The sequence below is a fragment of the Tachypleus tridentatus genome, chromosome 13, assembly GCF_004210375.1.
Source record: "Tachypleus tridentatus isolate NWPU-2018 chromosome 13, ASM421037v1, whole genome shotgun sequence".
Taxonomy (NCBI): domain Eukaryota; kingdom Metazoa; phylum Arthropoda; class Merostomata; order Xiphosura; family Limulidae; genus Tachypleus; species Tachypleus tridentatus.
Genome location: NC_134837.1, coordinates 185,491,600 through 185,512,071, shown reverse-complemented (window position 1 = coordinate 185,512,071; position 20,472 = coordinate 185,491,600). Strand labels below are relative to the sequence as shown.

At 32.6% G+C, this 20,472-nt stretch overlaps 1 protein-coding gene across 4 annotated transcripts in view; it reads left to right on the top strand.

The window, feature by feature from the left end:
- Positions 1-20,472, top strand: part of LOC143236714 (uncharacterized) — a 57,263-nt gene that overhangs the window by 15,103 nt on the left and 21,688 nt on the right. For 2 of the 4 annotated variants that reach the window (XR_013019722.1, XM_076475146.1), the window contains exons 2-9: positions 3,991-4,071; positions 8,045-8,110; positions 8,929-9,080; positions 10,876-10,969; positions 11,862-12,483; positions 13,160-13,208; positions 15,728-15,993; positions 17,672-17,808. Coding sequence is in view for 3 of the 4 variants with exons in the window: in XM_076475146.1 (XP_076331261.1) it covers positions 3,991-4,071; positions 8,045-8,110; positions 8,929-9,080; positions 10,876-10,969; positions 11,862-12,483; positions 13,160-13,208; positions 15,728-15,993; positions 17,672-17,808 (1,467 nt within the window). In the remaining variant the exon portion in view is untranslated. The remainder of the gene's footprint in view (positions 1-3,990; positions 4,072-8,044; positions 8,111-8,928; positions 9,081-10,875; positions 10,970-11,861; positions 12,484-13,159; positions 13,209-15,727; positions 15,994-17,671; positions 17,809-20,472) is intronic. The other 2 variants (XM_076475147.1, XM_076475148.1) reach the window with 2 other exon arrangements.

The window sequence follows — 20,472 nt, the reverse complement described above, 5'->3', positions numbered from 1 at the left end:
GTCCTTCTCTTCTACACAGCAGTACTTTGGTTGTCGAAAGGAAACGTTATTAATCGTGTCTTTGAAATGAAAGATGAAATAAAGCTATTCCTGGAGACTCAAGAAAGGAAAGATCTTGTAGCTCACTTCGAAGATGAAGCATGGAATAAAATGGTTGCGTACCTAGCCGACATTTTTGACCAGCTGAACAAGCTCAATTTGAAGCTTCAAGGAAGGGAAACACATGTTCTCCTTTTTCAAAATAGTCTTCGGGCCTTTGTTTCCAAACTGCAGAACTGGCGTCGGAAAACCAATCTTGGAAACATCGCTATGTTTGAAAAACTTTGTGGAGTGACGGATGAGTCTCAGATCCAACTGGATCAGTTCTTCAAGGATGAGATTACCGAACATCTTCAGTCTCTAGAAAAGGAAGTCGAGCGTCACTTCCCTGAGCTATCACAGTAACAGGAGGCCCTGGTAAGAAACCCATTTTGTACTGAATTTGATGTATCCAGCATCCCAGATGATATCCAAGATGAATTTCTGGATCTAAGGAACGACTCTTCAGCTCGTGATTTCTTCAAGGTGAAATCCGTGACTCAGTTCTGGTGCGCTATGTATCAGTCATACTCCAAAGTCAGCATGATAGCTTTACGTGTCCTTGTTCCATTTGCTTCTACCTACTTGTGTGAGGCAGGATTTTCCACTCTTGTCAATATAAAAAACAAAGAATAGGAACATATTGGAGATGACATGAGACTGGCTCTCACAAACGCTCGGCCACGAATTTCAAAGCTTGCTGCTGAAATGCAACATCAGGCATCTCACTAGCTGGGTTGGATAGCTGTTCAAACCTATGTTAATATTATTTTAAGAAATATATGTTCTTTTTGTGAATTCAGGTTGGACCAATGTGATGTAATTATTTATTAGCAAATTAAAGAATTTTTAAATATTTTTTTAGATGTTTCTTTCCCTCTCCTTTACAGAAAATAAAAGAAAAATTAAGCTGCTGATAGTAAGCCCTAAGTAGGGGGTCGCATGGGTTTCAAACTTTTAGGTAAGGGGTCGCGAGTGCCAAAAGGTTGGGAACCCCTGGTTTAAAACTACGTCAGCTAGTGAATATAGCCTGTAATTGCCTCTGTGCAAATATTCAGTATGAAAGCCCAAGTTAAAAATAAATAAATTTAAATAAAGAAGTATAACAAAGTGTAAAGTGATTTTTATTTTCCAAAAAGTCAGCTGGACGAATGATCAGTAATAAAGGACTATTCTCAAACTGTCAATAGATGTTTGTGTGATTATATCTAGAGGATGAGACTGGTATGATTGACCACTAAATATACAGATAACAAACGATATTCCTTTTATTTCAATGTTCATGTATTACGGACGTTTGTGGCCCTAAGGTATCACTGAGTCTGCCTAGAAGTGTTACTGAACCTGTTCTCTACGATACCAAAGGAAAACAATCGTAACTTTGTATAACTTGTATATCGGTAAGTGAGACATATACCACACCTAGTTTCATTATTGTAAACATTATGCGTACGAATGTGTTTAAATGTTTGAAAACTTTCGGTGAATGTGGAATGACACTCACCTTTACTCTGTGTAAAATGTTAAATACCTTCTGTTTTCATGTACATAACAATCCTGATGTGTTTGTTTTTTTAACAGTGTTAGTTAACGTAGGTGTTTGGTTTTTAAACATTGGCTTTTTATCCAACACACTGTTGTTTTAATAACATTGTTTTTGATATGTATCAGTAAACGTGAAGTCTTCTTTGTATGTTCTTGGTGCCTGTAAAAATCTAACTCTGATATAGCTTATCAATACTAAACACATCGTTTGTAAATAGTTTACCAACTATCTTGGGGAATGTTAGCCCTAGGATCTTTCCCTATAGGTTTAGAAACCACTTATTTGTTGGGCATACTATATATTTAGTATGAAAAGGATTCTGGTTGAGTTCTGATATTAAGCGAAACGCCTCGTGAGCAATGGTTTTTTATTGGATAAAAGAGAATTGAAATGTTATCCTTGCATATCTTTCACTTGAAACTCTTGATTTAAAAGAGAACGCGAGAAACTAAAATACAATTAAATTTTCAGTGTTAATCACGAATGTTAAACTTATTGATAAGGATACTGAATGTTCCCCGAATCATATGCATTGCGTTATCCATAGAAAAGAAACGTATAAATCAATTTTATAAGCAAGTAATTCTTTGACATATCTAATAATGGAGGTAAATTGGCATGATAGTAAGTGTACAAATATATACTTTCATAATTTGTCTTTGTAATAATGCGTGACCCCGACAATTAACACAGGTCAATCCACTGTTCGTAATATTGTGTTTAAGGCAGATCCTTTTTCTATTATGCTATACGCATTATCGCATCGTATATGTATAATGAATGTCTTTAGGGGATCAACAGTGAATGCACGTGTTCCAGATGGAAGGTAAGATAATGGTATACCGAGTTCCTCGTGACATTTTAGTTGTTAGTTTAATCCTTTTTGTCATGCGTTGTAGTATGCCACTAATACTGCTATGTAGTAAGATGCTGTCGACCAATTTACTGTCTGATCTTTCTCAAGTCTAGACAGAGATATTTATTTGTTCTGTCATAGAGAAAATTAGTTTTTGTGTTTCGAACATAACGGCTACAACACGAAGTTAAATTTTAATGTTCTAATTGTACACCGAGGTTTGTTTTTGAAAGATTAAAATTATTTGAAAAACATAATGATGAAATAAAAGATTTTTACCCAAGTTTCCCTTAAGCTGAAAAAGTCTAAGAATTAACAAATAAATATAGTAAATAAATAAATGTAGATTATTCTAGTGGTCGCTAGGTGTAACTTGAATGTTTATATTAACAAACGTTATGTCTAATCAAAAATGGTTTAAAGTCAATGGTAAAGAAGTGTGTTTATTCAATGAATATATTCCTGATTTTTCCTTCAGTCTGAAACGCATGTATATCTATCTCCCCGTGGGTAGTTTTCAGGTCTTACTAAAAATCAGGGTCGATTTCGGGCGAGGTCACTGAGGCAAACGGCTGAACTAGTTTTAAGTAACACGTAAGGAAATTCTACGCATCTTTTGTTTACCATACTTACTACCTCTGTCGGTCATACAGTTTCATTCTTTAAATATTTTTGGTCATTAAGAAAAAAAAAAACCCGATTATTATAAATATTTAAGAAATTCTCACCAAACTAATTTTCTACAAAACAAAATGAGTTAATTATATTACTGTTTACCGGTTCAGAGCTGAACGAATGCTGGATATAATACTATTTATACTTAGTATGTTGAGTTGAACTACGAGGGTAGGAACAAAATTGATATCAGAAACGTGAACATTGGCAGACTTATTTAAAAAATAAGAAGTCTTTAGTAGGACGCTTTTATTGTAAACATAAGAAAAACTGGACTATATTAGTAAAAACCAGAGGCACAGCAGCATGTCTGCGGACTCAGAGTCCTAGAAACCGAGTTTCGACACCCGTGGTTGGCAGAGCATAGATAGTCCATTGTATAGCTTTAATTCCAAGCAATCACAACATTTTATCCAAGGAAAAATAAAAAAGGAATGCAAGGAATAAATTATTTAATAAATACGGTAGTGGTTTAATTATCCTGTAACTAAAGACAGTTTTCGGTTTACTTCTCTACGGGTTTGTGTGTGTGTGTGTGTGTGTGTATGAGTTTCTAAATACAAGGGTAATAAAAATAAAGTGGGAAAAAGTTTTAAAAATCAACAGGAGTATAGAAATGGAGAGGGAAGTTAAGGTTCAGTTCCGAGGAACATAAATCGGTCGAGTTACATTAGTAGCTCCCGCTAATCTGTCTAAAACTAAAATTAGTTTTAAAACGAAGTGAATTAGTTCTGTTTTAATATTTGCTAAGAGACAATAAACTAATGAATTTGTTATACAAGATTCTGGTTTAGTATAGTTTAAAGCTATCACATTTTATATAATTCTCTGCCAGGCCACTAGAAACGTTTTCAAATTCGGCTACTTGTTCGTTGCTCCAGACACTGACTTTTCGGACGACCGAAACAGAAAGAAGGTAAGTGTTTGTTTGCTCTTCCATTAATTTGTTTACAGATTTTTATTTTAACATCCCTATTGTTTAACTTGCAAAACGTTAAATAAGTACCTAACCATCTGAATAATTTTCCATTATTTCAGCAATAAAGTTAAAAAATAATAGTAATCGTATTATGAATTAAAGGAACTGTGCGAAGTAATCCAAAAGTAGGGCGGAGCACGTTCTGATGGTTAGCATGATCAAACTGTAAATCCGAGGGCTCATGGGTTATCCCTCCCAAAAATTCCGTCTCCACCCTGGAGCTGTGGGGTGCAGACGATAATATGACTAAATCCCCCTTATTGTGCCAGACGAGAGTAACCTTAATGTTGGCGCTCAGTGTTGTTGACTTCCTTTATACAGTGCCCTCCCCAGTGGCACAGTGGTATGTCTGCGAACTCGCACCGCTAGAATCCGGGTTTCGATATCTGTGGTGGGCAGACACAGGTAGTCCATGTTGTAGCTTCTTTGTGCTTAACTTCAAACAAACAAACCTTTATGTAGTTTTACTTAAAGTATGGAACAGACTAGCAGTTCATAAGGTATCTGATTCAGACTACCACACCAATAATATTTATTTTTAAGGCTAACGTGTGAAGAAAGACCAAACGCACGAGACAATTTCTGAATAACCCTGTATATTCTGTGATTTTAAGAATAACTGTAGTACTATTAAGACCAAGCGGTATCATAAATATGTAACATTGCTACGGAACAGGTGATCGGGTTAACCAGCACTAATGAGTAGTTTACTTGGCATTAGATAGAATGAAAGCAGGAACTACCAAACATCTTGTTATAATCTAATAGAATATGTAGGTGAAGAAATAATTTTAAGCCTTATCCTCCGTTACACCTGTTTTAGCCTCCAACTTTCAGAGTTAAAATATGGTAATCATAGTTTGGATGAGAGTGAGTATACCGCCAGAGGGACGTGGATGAGAGGTTTACTTGCTTTTTGATGGAACAAGTAAAATAACCGGATGTGCTTATTTCTGTACATACAAGTCAGTGGAATGACAGAATAGCTTATAGGCCTCTTAATATATGTAAACCTTCCCTTTTCAAGTTATTTGCGTTTTTGGCACTCAATAGCAAAAGTAAATTCCCAGAAAGCAACAACTACACAAATGTAGAACAGCTTGGCTTCAGGTGGCTACGTAGTTCACATGTTCCTGTTTTGTTACGAAAACCCGAGATCCAGAGACGACCTCGATATCCATCGTAGAGGTAAAAAGTGATGTTTGGCTGCTCGTGTTTAGTCAGCTAGTACTTTGACTGTCGTTCTTATTACATCCACGGCTCTAAAGATAGTGTTTTTGTGACAACGAACTATGAGCCCCCTAATTCACATCCGACCCACGGATAAAAAATATATCAATTTAGAAAGTTAGATAGGTCGACATAGTAAACGAAGAAAAATCATTTACCTGTTCGTTGCTTAGTAAACTGTATAATAAATTTAGGACAGAAGAAAACAGTTTCAAACTGTATTACATTTAGACCGTTTCTTCTAAAGACAAACGGGTGCATTACAATAAGCTATCGTGTCAGTCATACATTTTATTTTGGTTTAATGCTTTTAATGGTTTTATAGTCTGGTCCATGGATAATGTCTTCATGGAGTTGTAAAATTTGTTAAATAATTTCGTAAGATGACATGCAATATCTTCAAGTTATGTAGGTATATTTGGAGAAGCTTGATAGATACACTGTTTCTCGTGTAATATAGGATGTCATTTGTAGGTCGTCTTTTCAGTACGTTACCGAATTTTTAATGTAACTGCCATTTACAAAACTGGCGTGCCATTGAGATTAAACTTGTAATATGTTGTTCCTCGATTAGTTTATTTCTGTCACATGTATTTATCTTTCTAAGCAAAGATAGTCTTCTAGTAGGCTATTGAGCCACTATATTTAATTATAGTTAAGAGTGTTTTTAGATTTTACGTCCTAAGGTCTAATTATATCAGTTGATTTGCTTCTAAGTGTGCCAGAAATACACGATCCAAGAATAAGTTATACTAACGTTACAGAAACAACCAAAATTAATATTGAAGTTTTATCGAAGTTACAGGTAATGTTTTTGATAGATGAGATGTGCAACTCTTAACATTAAGTCAGATTGTGTCATTAGAAATTAAGAGTTTGGTAACTGTGCACCTGTGAATCGTGTTAACTAGTACTGTTCGCGTCATTACAATGTACGTAGGCCCGGCATGGCCAGTTGGGTTAAGGCGTGCGACTCGTAATCTGAGGGTCGCGGGTTCGAATCCCCGTCACACCAAACATGCTCGCCCTTTTAACCGTGGGGGCGTTATAAATGTGATGATCAATCTCACTATTCGTTGGTAAAAGAGTAGCCCAAGAGTTGGCGGTGGGTGGTGATGACTAGCTGCTTTCCCTCTAGTCTTATACTGCTAAATTAGACTCGCTAGCACAGATAGCCCTCGTGTAACTTTGCGCGAAATTCAAGAACAAACAAAACAAATAATGTACGCTGTAAATCACTTGGGAAACGTATAGTTCACGTTACAGAATTGAATCACATTGCTCACGAGCTGCTTTATGCGAGCACCTTTAAATAATTTTTACTTAATCTAATCAAAACGTTTTCTAGTTTTACATTTTACTTTTATAACACTGAATAAATAATACACATGAAAATAAAGTATTTGCCTATATATTTTGTTGTTCATTGTCGATAACTTAACTCTACAATTTTATATTAATGGTGGTAGTGCACTAAATTTTTACTTAAACAGTGTACTAAGAAACATAGAATAATAACATGCAGAAAGCAGACAATGTCGTATAACTCAATTTCTCTGTCGTTCTATTCCACAAGAGTCATTACAAGCTAGTTAATGTGATTCCCATGGAACCAAAGCTTGTTCTGAAAAAGAAATTAACCTTTTTCTATATAGAAAACAACGTAATACATAGCATTTGATAGATAAAAACCTTGTTTTTTTTCTGTTAGTTGTAAATAATAGTGTTAAATAGGAACTCTTGACAAATTCTGAAAGTGGATGTGACAAGTGGGTGCGGCTGTGGGGTTCCAATTTTCTATTTGGCCCTGTGAACCAAACAAAATAGAAGGCTATGAAAATTTTGCTCTACCGAGCAATTACAACATTATAATAAGTAATGTACTTTAAATTTCTTATTTCTAGAAGGGGTGAAAATAAAATTAGAGGGGGAATCCTATAGAAAAAACGTGATTTCGTACACTAGAGTAAATTAAGGATTTGTTTCTAATATTTCTTCATAAGATTAAGAAGTTGATTTATTGAATCATGGATTATTAGCTGTAGTTTTATGTTACATTAGTTTATATAATATCAACAAAAGTGGTTTAATTAAATTTGGAATGTAACTCGCTAAAACCATCGTGAAATACTCAGTAAAGAATGATCGTAATTGCTATTGAATAGTCACCAGACATTTCTTAAACAAAACCAAGGATACCACGTTGTGATACAAGGTCTTGTCATAAAAAAAGAAAAACTGATTTGAAAATTAATTTGTGGCAATCTGATTCAGTTGAAATATATTCAAGCTCTTTCTCTGGTTGATTATATTTATTGCATTATTCTGTGATAGCCAAGGTGTTTGGTATTTCTTGCAGATTTTAAGTTTCACTCTATATAACGGGAACTATTTTGTTCATGGAATGTCATGTATCGTATAGTTAAATATTATGGTTTGAAGCTGAATAAGTGTTACAGCGAGCTATCTGTTGAGTAGCAGTAAATGGGGTAGCATAATTATAGCATATCCTTTTTAATGTTAATAGTAAATACAATAACATTATGATGGAATTTAAAAAACAAACACGTGAAGTTTAAAATATCTTCCCCCAATTAATTCATCAAGAAATGTTTTATAAAATGGATGTATAAAAAATACAACCTCTGAAACCCAATTTTATTTATTTATTCCCGTGTAGCGATGGCAGAGACGTTGGTTTGTTTTGTATGATGATGGAGAGTTGACGTATTCTGTAGACGAACATGTAAGTGCGACGTTTATAAATTTTTGCGATAAAAGAATCGAATATAAACTAGTTTAAAATAAACCATTGTGAACTGTGCTACTTTTATACTCGTTGTATTATGTTGAAAATATGTTTTATAAATCTAATTAATGCACAGATAACAATACATTTATAATTTAAGAAATTAACAAATTAAAGTTTACTGATATCTAAGTTCATTGATTATTATAGAGGTTTATATATTTTTATTTTAATATTAAAATTGGAGAAGTATTTACTTTAGTGTAAATGTGTTTAAAACGTATACAGGAGGCTTCAAACTAAAAGGGAAAAAATAGATAATAAATAATTTTTGGTTCTACATTTTTATATCCTTTTGTCTTTATGGCCAAACACACAGTTTTGAACTTCAGAAGGATATGAGAGATCTCTTATTTTGGGGTCAGTGGCTGCTTTTTCGGTAAGCATCTGGTACTGGAGAATAGGAGAGGACGATTTTTAAAATAATTTTAATGAATCTGGATCCGTAATTTTAAAAGTAACGCATCGTTTTTTTTTTTTTTTTTTGTATTTAATGCTTTTCTGAATAATCTTTCGTTACATGCAGTTTTTGGAGAATTTGGTCAGTTAAATTTGTCACTTGTACCATTAACATTGAAAGTAGTGCAAAGAGTGACCCTTAATGAAGTATCTGTACGTTGGCAGTATGGTAGTGAAAGAAATGGTTCTATATTTAATGTTATAGTTCAAATGGAATAAGGTAGGTAGTTAAAAATCAAATCAATCATAAAATTCTGGTTTAGTGAATAAAATTACAAATAATTATTGCCTTCTAGCCTGACACTGTGCCTCAAGGTGTTATTGACATGAATAAAGTTCTTGAAGTAAGTGATGCTGAATACATCACAGGAAACTCCTTTTCTTTTGCTCTAACGGCACCTGAAAGGGTTCATTTCATTAAAGGAACAAGTAGGGAAGAGTCAAATTGGTAAGTTGTTTTTGGTTAATTTTATTGGTTTTAATCATTTTCTAAAACATTTTATGCAGTTATGCAAGATTTTTTTTTTACTTTGAGAGAAAAAAGGGTGAATATGTTTTTATTTTGTATATCTAGTTTTTTCTTTTTCAAATAGTCTTTTAACCTTTATTGTGATATGAAAAAATGAAAAATTTTCTTGCTGAAAAGCACTTAAAATTACTAACTAATTAAGTACATTATCCACTTTAGTCTTCTATGTAATTAATAAACTGAACTTTAGTAATAATTGTTTAAACATATTAGGTGTCAGAATGCTAAATATTTGAAAATTTATCTTTGTTGCTTGTTTAAGCTTTCTTTGGAAGTACTAGATTAATAATGTTATCACTATGAACTACATACTTAGTGTAAAACTAAAAAATAAACTAGCAATAAGTATAGGAAATGCAAGTTTTCACATTTTTACTTATAAAGATCATAATTCATATTGTTTTACCAAAACCAACTCATTAAGCCACTCCTATTGTCTGATGTAAGAGGATAGACGTACAGTGACTAATATGTGAGATGTTACCACTTTAATTGTATGAAGTTAGTAAGTATTAATAAGAAAATTGACACTTGAGCCATCCATAAAAATAAGAGCAAATTTATAATGAGGGGTTTGATTATCCTTGGTGGACACAGCAGATAGCCTGATGTGGCTTTGCTATAAGGAGACACATATATACACTCTAAATAGCTGCAGCACTTAGCTAATAAAAAGGAAATAAAAGGTACCAGATTAATTTACTCTAATCCTGCCTAAAACAGTTATGTTTTTGTGTGCCTGCAATACCAAGCATGAGGTATGCATGTACCCGAGTTGAATTTATTACTCAACTGAATTTCTACCAGCTTACCTTCAAATTGAAATTATTTTAGGCAAGATTAAAATAAATTGATATATGAGGACTTGGGCAAGGTCAAATGTTTCTATCAAAAAGGTTTGACCTCTCAAGTTAAAACTGTAATTAGATCTCAAATTAGTTAAGAGATGATGGAGCTATGAACTAAAAGTTTGAAAGTAAATACTGGAACCATTCTATGATCCACTATGATACTAATAAAAATATTAAATGCAGTACAGAGTGCTAAACTTACTATGTAGTGTGTTTAAAACTATAACTTTCCCTTAAACCATCCTAGTGCTGGCTACAGGAATAAAAAGTTGTGCCAATTTCAACCAAAATTTGTATGTAAACACTATGCACTATGGGGAATGATTCTCACTGTATTTGGTCAATGTCAGTCTTAGCAGTTTGACTCTAGACAATGTTAAATATTCTAAACTATAAAAATTACTAGAATGTTTCTTAAACAACCATGTTTCTATAATGGTCAGTGATGTGTAGGGTGTTGAATGAGGGATCACCTCAAAATATTTGTTTAGATGAAAATCAAACAGCAAATGTGGTTTATGAAACTGTTATAATTTAAAGATTTTAAGATATACTTCATATTCCAGTTATTACTTGAAAATATATGATTGATGTTAAACATACACTCTTCAGTTTTTAAACAATTGTAATGCACTGTAAAACATTTAACTCCATTATCTCTAACCAGAATAATTGCTGAATGTCATCCAGAATAGAGTGAATTTTATGTTTGAAATGCAGTTTGATTGATTGAGATTACAGAGAAAAGAACGTACATTAGATATTCCAAATTTTACATAATTAAGACAAAAATTGAACAATTGTATGTTGGGATAAGTTTTGAACCAGACCTTTCATAATTAGTATTTATTTATTTTAAACAGGTGGTTCGATATTTTATCTAACATTGCCCGGAGCACTGTGCATGGAAAGATTAAACGTTTTGCTCCAGTATTGGGATATAAACCAGTTTCGCAGGTTATGTTTATATATTTTTATTTATTTGTGAGTCTAAAGTTAAATATAAAATTGTAAAGGACATTAAAGGAGTGGGGGGTGGGTTGGTGTTCCTGTATATAATCACTAATAAGAGGTTTGGTTTTTCATGATAAAAAGAAATCACCTGTGCATTATCCATCTTTTTATGAATTATTTGATACCTTAGAATAACTAATTTTTAAATAATCCATTGGATGAGTTTCTGATGCATAGTAGTTTCAGATGTTAAAATGTGCCTTTCTAACAACTCTGCTGAAGGATTGGCCTCATTGGATGTAAGTGGTTATGAGTTAAATCCTACCTGCAGGAAATGCTAAATGTTAATTGCGAGGTTAGTTTTAGTTGGTTCCCAAACTAGTTGATAGCTTAATATTCAAATGTTTTATTTTTGCATTATTCTACTTTAAAGAATATTTTTGACAAACAAAAATGAGTGTGTCAGTTTCACAAAATATTTAACTTTATTTCGTTCATATGAAGATAATGACCTATATTTTTAAATAAGTTAACTATGTTACATCATTCATGCTCAACATAAATCAATACTCGCAGCTAGCAGAATGCCTCAAGGGTTGTATGTTTATCAGAATAACATTATTTTGACCTTATTCTGTTTGACTCCATTTTTTATTCCAGACCCTTTGGGGTTGCTAAACGTTTCTACATTAATATAAAAGGAAAATCTTGGTTTATAATAATTATACTGCTATTCATAGTGCCACAGCTTTCTCACCAGGCTGTGTGCATGTGGTCCAGTGCTAGTGTAATTTTATGTTACAATTATTTTTTCTTAATCAGTTTAATGGTGCCAGCCTAATTAAATGTAAGGAGAAAAGACAGTGTTATAATATGTTTTTGTATTTTCTTTCAGAATCTTCAAGTTGCTGACCATTCCAATGGACCTATTCACCCTCACTTCAAAAGCTTCACACCTAGAAATAGAACACCCACCACCAATTCTCAATCCTTCATAGCTCATACTTCACACCCTAAGACATCTAGACTCAACCAGTCTTCACTTCCATTGGTAGTTTCGTGGCCAGAAACTTCTTCAGTACAATTACAACCACCATCTGTTAACCAGTCACCACAAACACCATCCATCACTCATCTTTCACCACAAGTTAACACTCTTCCTGTCCAACTACCTCAAGTAGAAAACTCTGTGACAAACCAATCTATCATATCAACACATTTACAGCACTCGCTGCCAACAGGGGACCCTTCCAGAACAAAATCAAATGACTCTATCCAGTTGTCACATTTACAGATAACTTTGTGTAATTCATTACCATCACAACTATCTCCCTTACAATATTCCTTGCATTCTTCCTCCCCAGATGTAAGCAACATGAGTGCTACTAGAACACATTATGACAATGTAATCACTATGAAACCTGATAATCCAGAGAGTAGGAGTCTTGACCTAATGAGAGATTTACCAAAGGACCAGCTGAATCAAGACCAGGAAAGCATAGATCTAGTCAAACCATGTAAAGACTTAGAATGAATTAATTATAATTACTACAAAGTATTTGAATATGAAATATTTATTGTATTTGTTTGAATTACATTATTTGGTGTTAATTTCAAATAAGTGAAATCTGTCTCTAAATTATGTACCCAAGTAATTGCAACTAATTCCAGATTTAAAATGAAATGTATCCAACAAATAGGTAAAAATTTTAATTTTTAAGGTTATATTTTTCTGTTTTCAGACTTTTTAGAATTTTGTTGTATGTGCACATGTAATGGCAGATTATATTGCCCTATATACTGCACAACAGAGTATTATCAAAGATTTATACATGAGAGTAATACATTAATTTAACATTTTTTCTTAGATGCATTAATTTGTATAGAATTACCATTTTTCTTTAATATTGGTTGCAACTTTTCAGCAGCAATTATAAAAGTATTGTCTGATATCCATTCTTGATTTCATTTCAAAATATAAGAGAACCAAACAAACAGTGGGGAATTTAATTGTGAACAAGAATGTATGTTAGGTCTTGCATTGATCTGAGAAACATATAATCTAACCAGTTGCACGAAAGTGATAAGTTACACAATAATATATTTTATGTAGTGAATGAATGTCTTGATTTGATTTGATTAGCATTTATAGTTTTATGTATGAAATACATAAAAAAGTCTTTGTTTTTCAAGATCTGAACTCCACTGACAGTGAAAAAAGAAAAGATGAAATAGATAACAAGTGAGTAGGAACACTATGGAAAGTGAATATAAACATATTTCTCCCTCTATAAAGTGTAAATAATTTAAACCAGTATTAAAAACTGTAAAGAATTCATAAAGTTTATAGAAACGATTCTTCTGTCAGACACTTCAAAAGAAGAAATCTAACCTTTAAGACTTGATGTCTAAAGAATCATATTTCTTACTTTAACATCAGGATAATGAATCAAACTACAGAGAATGTTAAAAAAATCAGTGATTAAATTAATTGAACTAAGATTGTTTTAAAAACAACCACAAATTGTACAAATTAAGAATGACAAACTGGCATTGTTCAGTAATATTTTCAGAGTTTATTTTGCTATACCTTTCATTTTATTTACAAAGTAACTTCAACTGTATTCAATGTATTTAGTTATTTGTCTTTTTTTATATACAGTTTTTAAGATTATTATGATCGGAGTTAGGGTTAACAAATAACCACACTTTACACTTTATCATCAAAATGTCATAATTTTAAATTTCTGAGCAGATAATGATAATTAAAGATGCACACATACACACACAATAAACTTGACTAGTACAATTTCATAACTTTTCAGCTGAGTAACCTGACTACTTGAACAACTTTTTAACCATTGAGCTAACTTACAACTAACTGTTTCTGCATGACTGACACTCTACTAACTGAAGACTGACTCAATGCTTCACTGCTTCTCATACTTATAAAGCATCCTGGTTTCTTGATTCTTCTCAAGATATTTTAGAACTAGTTTTATAAATTTATCTAATCTTTACTTCAACACCCTCTAGCAAATATCTAACATTGAAAATATAGCTTACAACATAAGAAAATGTCCCTGAAATTTGAAATCAAGAACTTCTATAGTAATACAGCTTATTTCTTTGTGAGCTGTGAGGCTGTAACATGAACTTCACATAATTGTTCAACATTTTGGAAAGCAGTTTATACCTAAAATTTAAGTAGAAATTAATATAGACTTTTCTGCAAATTTTTAGATTGGTTAGAAATAAATAAAGCATGATGAAAAATACTGGCTTTTTTGAACCAATGTTTTGTTATTACAGCTTCATCAGGGCAAACAAGACACTAGCCAACTGATTTAAACTTATACAAAATATTGGTACAAAAGATTCCTTTATATAAGCCTAAATCAGTTAGCAAGTGTCTCGTTTGCTCCAGTGAGGCCATAATGACTAAATGTTGGCTTAACCCTTTCACCACAAAATCAGGTTAATCCTCAGTGTCATTTCTCCATTTAAAGAAAATAAATAAAATAGTACATTAATAGCATATTTTACTATATTATACATTGTGATATTCAAGACATTATTCTGTCAATAACTTACCTAATTTATGATAAAAACACAGAAAAAATGTGACAATTGACTGTAGGAATGGGTGATGTGGATACTTCATATTGTCTGCTGGCTGAGGCCTCACCTGAGGTATTGTTTATCTTTGTTTCCTACTTGCTCTTGCAGATGTCTTCACACCTGGTGTCTGAGGACATATTCATACTTGTGGAAGGTTGTCATTTTCTGCAAGAAAAGAGGTTTTGATGAACACAGAGGAAAGTTTCTTCACTGACAAAGCCAATCTTCTGTTTACTGTAGTTGCTGCTAGTAGTTAAAGGGTTAAATAAAATCGGTTGTTTTCTGGAGTAATAGGTTGTTTCAGTTACTTTAAAAATGAATATAACTCTCCATTTTGCACTGCTGACTTTTAATAAAATTTAAATATCATGATGATGAAAAATCCAATTTAAGTAAAAGCATATTCCAAATGTTAACTGAAGATGACCCAAGAAGGTCAAAATTGCTATTCTGTACTTTGGTATAGGTATTAAACCTTCTATTTAAATAATCATTGTTAGAATACAAAATATTTTGTTTATGTAATTGAGTACAAACACACTTTATTTTGATTTAATTTTTTGTTGTTACAAAGTGTCATCCACAAAGGAAAAGTATTGTTTAATATGCTTTTATCATAATATTCCACATATTACATGTACCATAATCTAAGTTTCTTCTCCCAGGTTTCTGTCCAAATATCAATAGTGCTATGAGAGTACTATGTAACATGAACTCTAGTATGATGCAAGACACAGCATCACGTTGCATTGCACATTTTGTCATTCACTGTGGTTGTGATTTGTTAAATGTCATGGTGAAAAGTTATTTTTTATTTTCCAGTACACTCTATTTTTCATCACATGGAAAATAAGTTATTGGTAATTAACTCGCCAACCTTTTCTTTGAGCATCTGAAAAATTATATAAAATGTTTTATTGTTGTTCAGTTTGAAATGTATTAACCATTTTCCGTCTGGTATCTATTGGAATTTTTTTGGTGATTGTAGCAGTTCCTTTCTGAAACAAGTGTAAATAATTTTATGAGAATTCTTAACATCCTCTCTACCTTCTTGTAAAGAACTTTTGATGATGTAATTTAATTCAATTTTGCCAAACTCATCTTTTATGTGTTTTCTTTTTCTCTCTCAAACTAATGCAGCAATGGAGAAGTCATAGAAACTATGCATGCAAAGAATACTAGACAGTTGTCTTTTATCCAAAATGACCAACAAGACTCTCGAACTCAGACTGTTAAACTGGGGAGCTGTTTGGAAGATAAAGGAACAAGAAAAGAAAACTTGTGGGCTGATGGAGGAAAGGAAGAAACAAATTGTAATAGAAAACAGTTATTTAACATACAAAATCAAAATTGTGAGTGGTTAGAAAATGTGCCTCTAAACCATTCCCGATTTTCTAAAAAACAGGGTATGTAGGGAAATAAACCTTGAAACTCAACAATTTTGTCACGTAAACTTATCGTAAAATAAATATAATGTTTAAATATTAAAGTTCCACTAAGCAGCTCCACATAAAGTTTCTTTCATGTGTACTTAAATCCTATGAAAATGGTAACACAAACTCTCATTTGGCATTCTCTATTCTCCAACTATATGATGGTTATCTGTGTTATTGGACAGTAACCTCCAAAATGCTTAAAATTTGTAAAGAACATATCCTGTAATGCTTCAAATGAAGTATATATTTCTTAGCTTTGCATCTGTGGTCTTAACCTTGAGAGGGAAGATGAATTAATGGTTACCTGGGTAGAAACACCTGCTTCATGTAGCAAGTGTTGGGTGTTTTATGTCCAAGATGAAAGTTTCTAATGTATTTTTTGAACATTTTCTGAGTCCATTAAATTAAGTAATATCTGGCTTTTAGTAGGGCTGTGACGATTACACGATTAACCGGTTATGGTTTGGTTACTGCTCTTAACAGGTTATGGATTTCCTAACCAGTTAATGTAAGATTTTTTTCCGAGAAAAATAAACGAGGGAAAACAATGCAATTATTGATATTTGCGTGTAAATATTCCATTATTTGACCTTGACATTGGTATGTTTGCCTATCGAGATTTTACGAACTGCTTGCCTTTTTGTTTGGTTGAATTTTCTTTGTTGTTGTTGAAAGCCTTTAGAGTTTTTGTTAACATTCGGTGAGGCTGTCACACGCAAATTCCTAGGGTTGTGACGATTACACGATTAACCAGTTACTAAAGTCCGTAATCGTCGCAGCCCTAGCTTTTAGCTTTAAAGGTGTAGGATACAACTATTATTTAGGATTATAATAGCAGTGTAAAATGTGTTTATGAATTTAAATTGAGATTTTTATTCTAAAAATAACGTTTATGATTTTCAGCACAAGTACTAATGACAGTATACACAAAATTTACTAAAGTTTTAATGTGTAGTGCTATTGGTAGAATACAGTTGACATTGTATTGTAAAGTCCACACCAAAATGTGTTATTTGAAGGTTAAGTTGAAGGAGTATTATGTGCGCGCGCGCGTGTACACACACACACACACACACACACACACACACACACACACACACAAACTACAGATATATTGTCGCTAACGGTAGATACTTAATAAAGTCCAATTTTAACTGTGTATTGTAGAATGAATATATTAGTTCTTTCTCTTAATATTCTTTAAGCATAAAGTATGAGATATTAAAAAGGAATAAAATAGACATTTTACTATTCACTTTTATCCTAGTAACTTGTTAACATTTTAACAATTTAAGTGTAATTTATTCCACACTTGTGTGCTAATGTACAAAAAAAACAACAACTGATGTACATTTATGAAATACAAGATGGGATTTGATGTTTTAAATGGGTTTTATTGCAAAATATTTAGCTATTGTTACAACTCCTTATAATTTATTACATTTTATCATCTAAATAAATGTGTGGTTTTGTGTAATGTTATTGCTTTTATTCTGAAATAACTTTTATCTTTCAAGGCTTTGTCTATTTACTCTGGTTTCATTATTTAACCCTTGTGTATTTTAGTTTTGCAATCAAAACCTTGAGGCTCACTTTTTTTTTTGTTATCTAGAGAATTAACAGTTAGAACATCCATATTTTCCCTCAGGGTTACAGAGTTCCTCATCAGGAACCAGCACGTCCAGTGTGGATAGCTCTCAACATCAAAGCTCATTTATACAGAAGTCAAATGCCAGTTGGAGGCGCTCGTGTTTTCAGAATGCTGGCTCTGATTTTCACTCTCAGGTAGTTATTCCTGTTATTTATTTTAAAAACTAGCTCTGCAAGCGCCAAGAAATGTGAAATTACTTTTCAAGGTACCATAGAACATGCAAGTAATAAAAATGAAAACGTGTTTGCTAATGGGTAATGAGGCCTATAATAATTAGCATTTGAGATAGTGTTTGAGTGAAAAAGTTGTTTTTTATGTACAAAACTTTTTAAAATAAAGATGGTAGTTAATTTAGATGTAAAAATTGTTTGGAGTTTTGAGATAATCAGATCATTTGATACTGATGATGAAATAACCATTCAAATACAATTATTAGATAGTTTGCCAAAACCAAAGCAAATTGTCTAATGATACTTAAGTTTGAAGCAAACTTAAATGGAAAATGCATAAAATAGTGTAACAATTTTAATATTTTCTTTGATTAATACTTTAGGCATAATGAGTTGACATGAATATTTACTTCTGTTACTGTCAAGGTTTTGTCATCATCACACATTGTATTTAGTATTATGGTATGTTTGAAAATGTTTCAGAATGATCACTTCATGTTGAAGTTGATGTATTTTTTATAACAAGTAGTCTTTTCAATAATAATGGATTTACATTATTACAGTGATTTAACTCTTAAGTTGTTACGGTGACTAATTCTACTAGTCCAAGCCACAACATAAAACAATAAATGTTGATTGTCAGTATTAACTTAAGTAGTAATTTGATACAATAAAATAGTGTTAACCAGTAACGGTGTTTTAATTGGTCAGATCTTCAGTAAAGTATGTATCACGTATACCATCAGTGTTGGGGATTGCAAAAAACAAATTAAACAATGTCTTTTCTTAACAGTATGAATTAACAAACATTTTAAAAATACTTGTATAACCATGCTTAGTTTCTTCACTCCTAAGACTGCTTGTTTAGTAATAAAGTTTAATAACCATATTCAGTTTATCCTTGCTCTGCATGTTTTATCATATTTCAGTTTGAAAACCTGATTGTCGTGTTGAGTTATACATCACTTAAGTTTACACATAGCCACTGTCATCAACTTACATCTCCCTAACAAATAAGAAACATTAACTGTAACAGTTTTGTTTGGCATATTGCATATACTGTATTTGGGTTGGCTTTAAACCCTTCACATCATATTTGCTTGTGAGTTTAGCTGAAGGTAATATATTTTGTTTGATATACATCTCAAGTTGATTATAATTTCTTGTGTTTTTTTTTTCTCTTATTATGAGTTTCATTTTCAACTTTTTTTATAAAAAGACTGGAAGACTAGTGACATTTTGGTTGGGGAGGTGGCAGTTTTGATTTATTTAATAAATATTACAAATTTTATTTTATTACACAGAATAATTTAATATTATTGATATAAGTGTTAACGTACTGTAATATGAAATTATTCTTTTCTTTATCTTATGTAGATTTTGAATCATTTTGATATATTTGAAAGCAACTTTCAAAAAGCCTTGGACTACAGTCATTGGAACAGTGAATTTATGAAGTTTTAATGACATTTGTAAATATGTCTTGTGTTCATCTACTATAAAACAGCTTGAAAAATTTGAGAGAGTACCTTGGTGAGGGTTTTGTTCTGGACATCTGCATGGAGATTTGTTGTCCACAGGGCAAACTGTTGTAGCATCTGATGACACCTGACTGATTTATATTTAGAGTGTAGGTGTATGATAGAGTTCTGTGTCTTATATTTCTGAATAATATTAAATATCTTCTACTCATAATACTATATTCATCACTATTGTTCAAAGACATTTTTCTCCTTTAGGTGGATTCCTGTACATGGTGAGGGGACCTCCGAAAGAAAATTATCCACTTTCAGTTTACCTCCTTTGGGATCTGAACATCCACCCATGTGTTTGCTATACATGGCAACCTGTGAAAAGTAGAGTATCCTGGTAGATGAAGGGTCAAACCCAAACACACCACTTTGGCCCTGAATTCCTGTAGATGGGGGCACCCTTGGGGTGGGCCAGGGTCAACCAGCTGGTCCACTGGGGCTAGGGTCACTGAGTATCAGTATTGGATGTTCTCAATGAACATTGTGTCTGATGCTGGAGTTCAGCTACTGTGTTCATAAAACCTTGGTGTTGCTGCAGTGTTCTTGTTTGGCATTGTAGCGCATCCCCTCTTAGGGCTCTATAGTGGGTGGGGTCAGTGGGCACTGAAATATATTGCCTTTTATTATGGATATCCCCATTTACGAAAAAATGAAACAACTGAAAAAAAAAAACGGATTATCAGAAAACTACCACTCATAGATGACTCTGTACAGTAACCATCAGTCAGATGCTGTACCTTGATTTCTGATTATGTATTCCTTATGTGAGAAACTCTTGAGGCAGATGTCTTCCTGTTTTATTTAAAAGGGATTAGAGGAGCTTGCTATCTTCCCAAGTCAGTGAGGAAGTTGTGTTTTGGAGACATTTTAGTGGAAACATCTTCACAACATAGTGCCAAACTTTTTTGAAACCAAATCTATTGGGGATGTACCACCAAGGTTATTCCCCATGCAACTCTGAGTTCTTCCAGAGTAGTTATAGTTGATAATGATTTAACAAACATTCGAAAGTTGGAGATGTTTGCTGGTTTCTCCAGCCAAGGAATTTCTACAGTGTGCTGAATTTCCACTCACAAATATGGATTATAATGCCTAC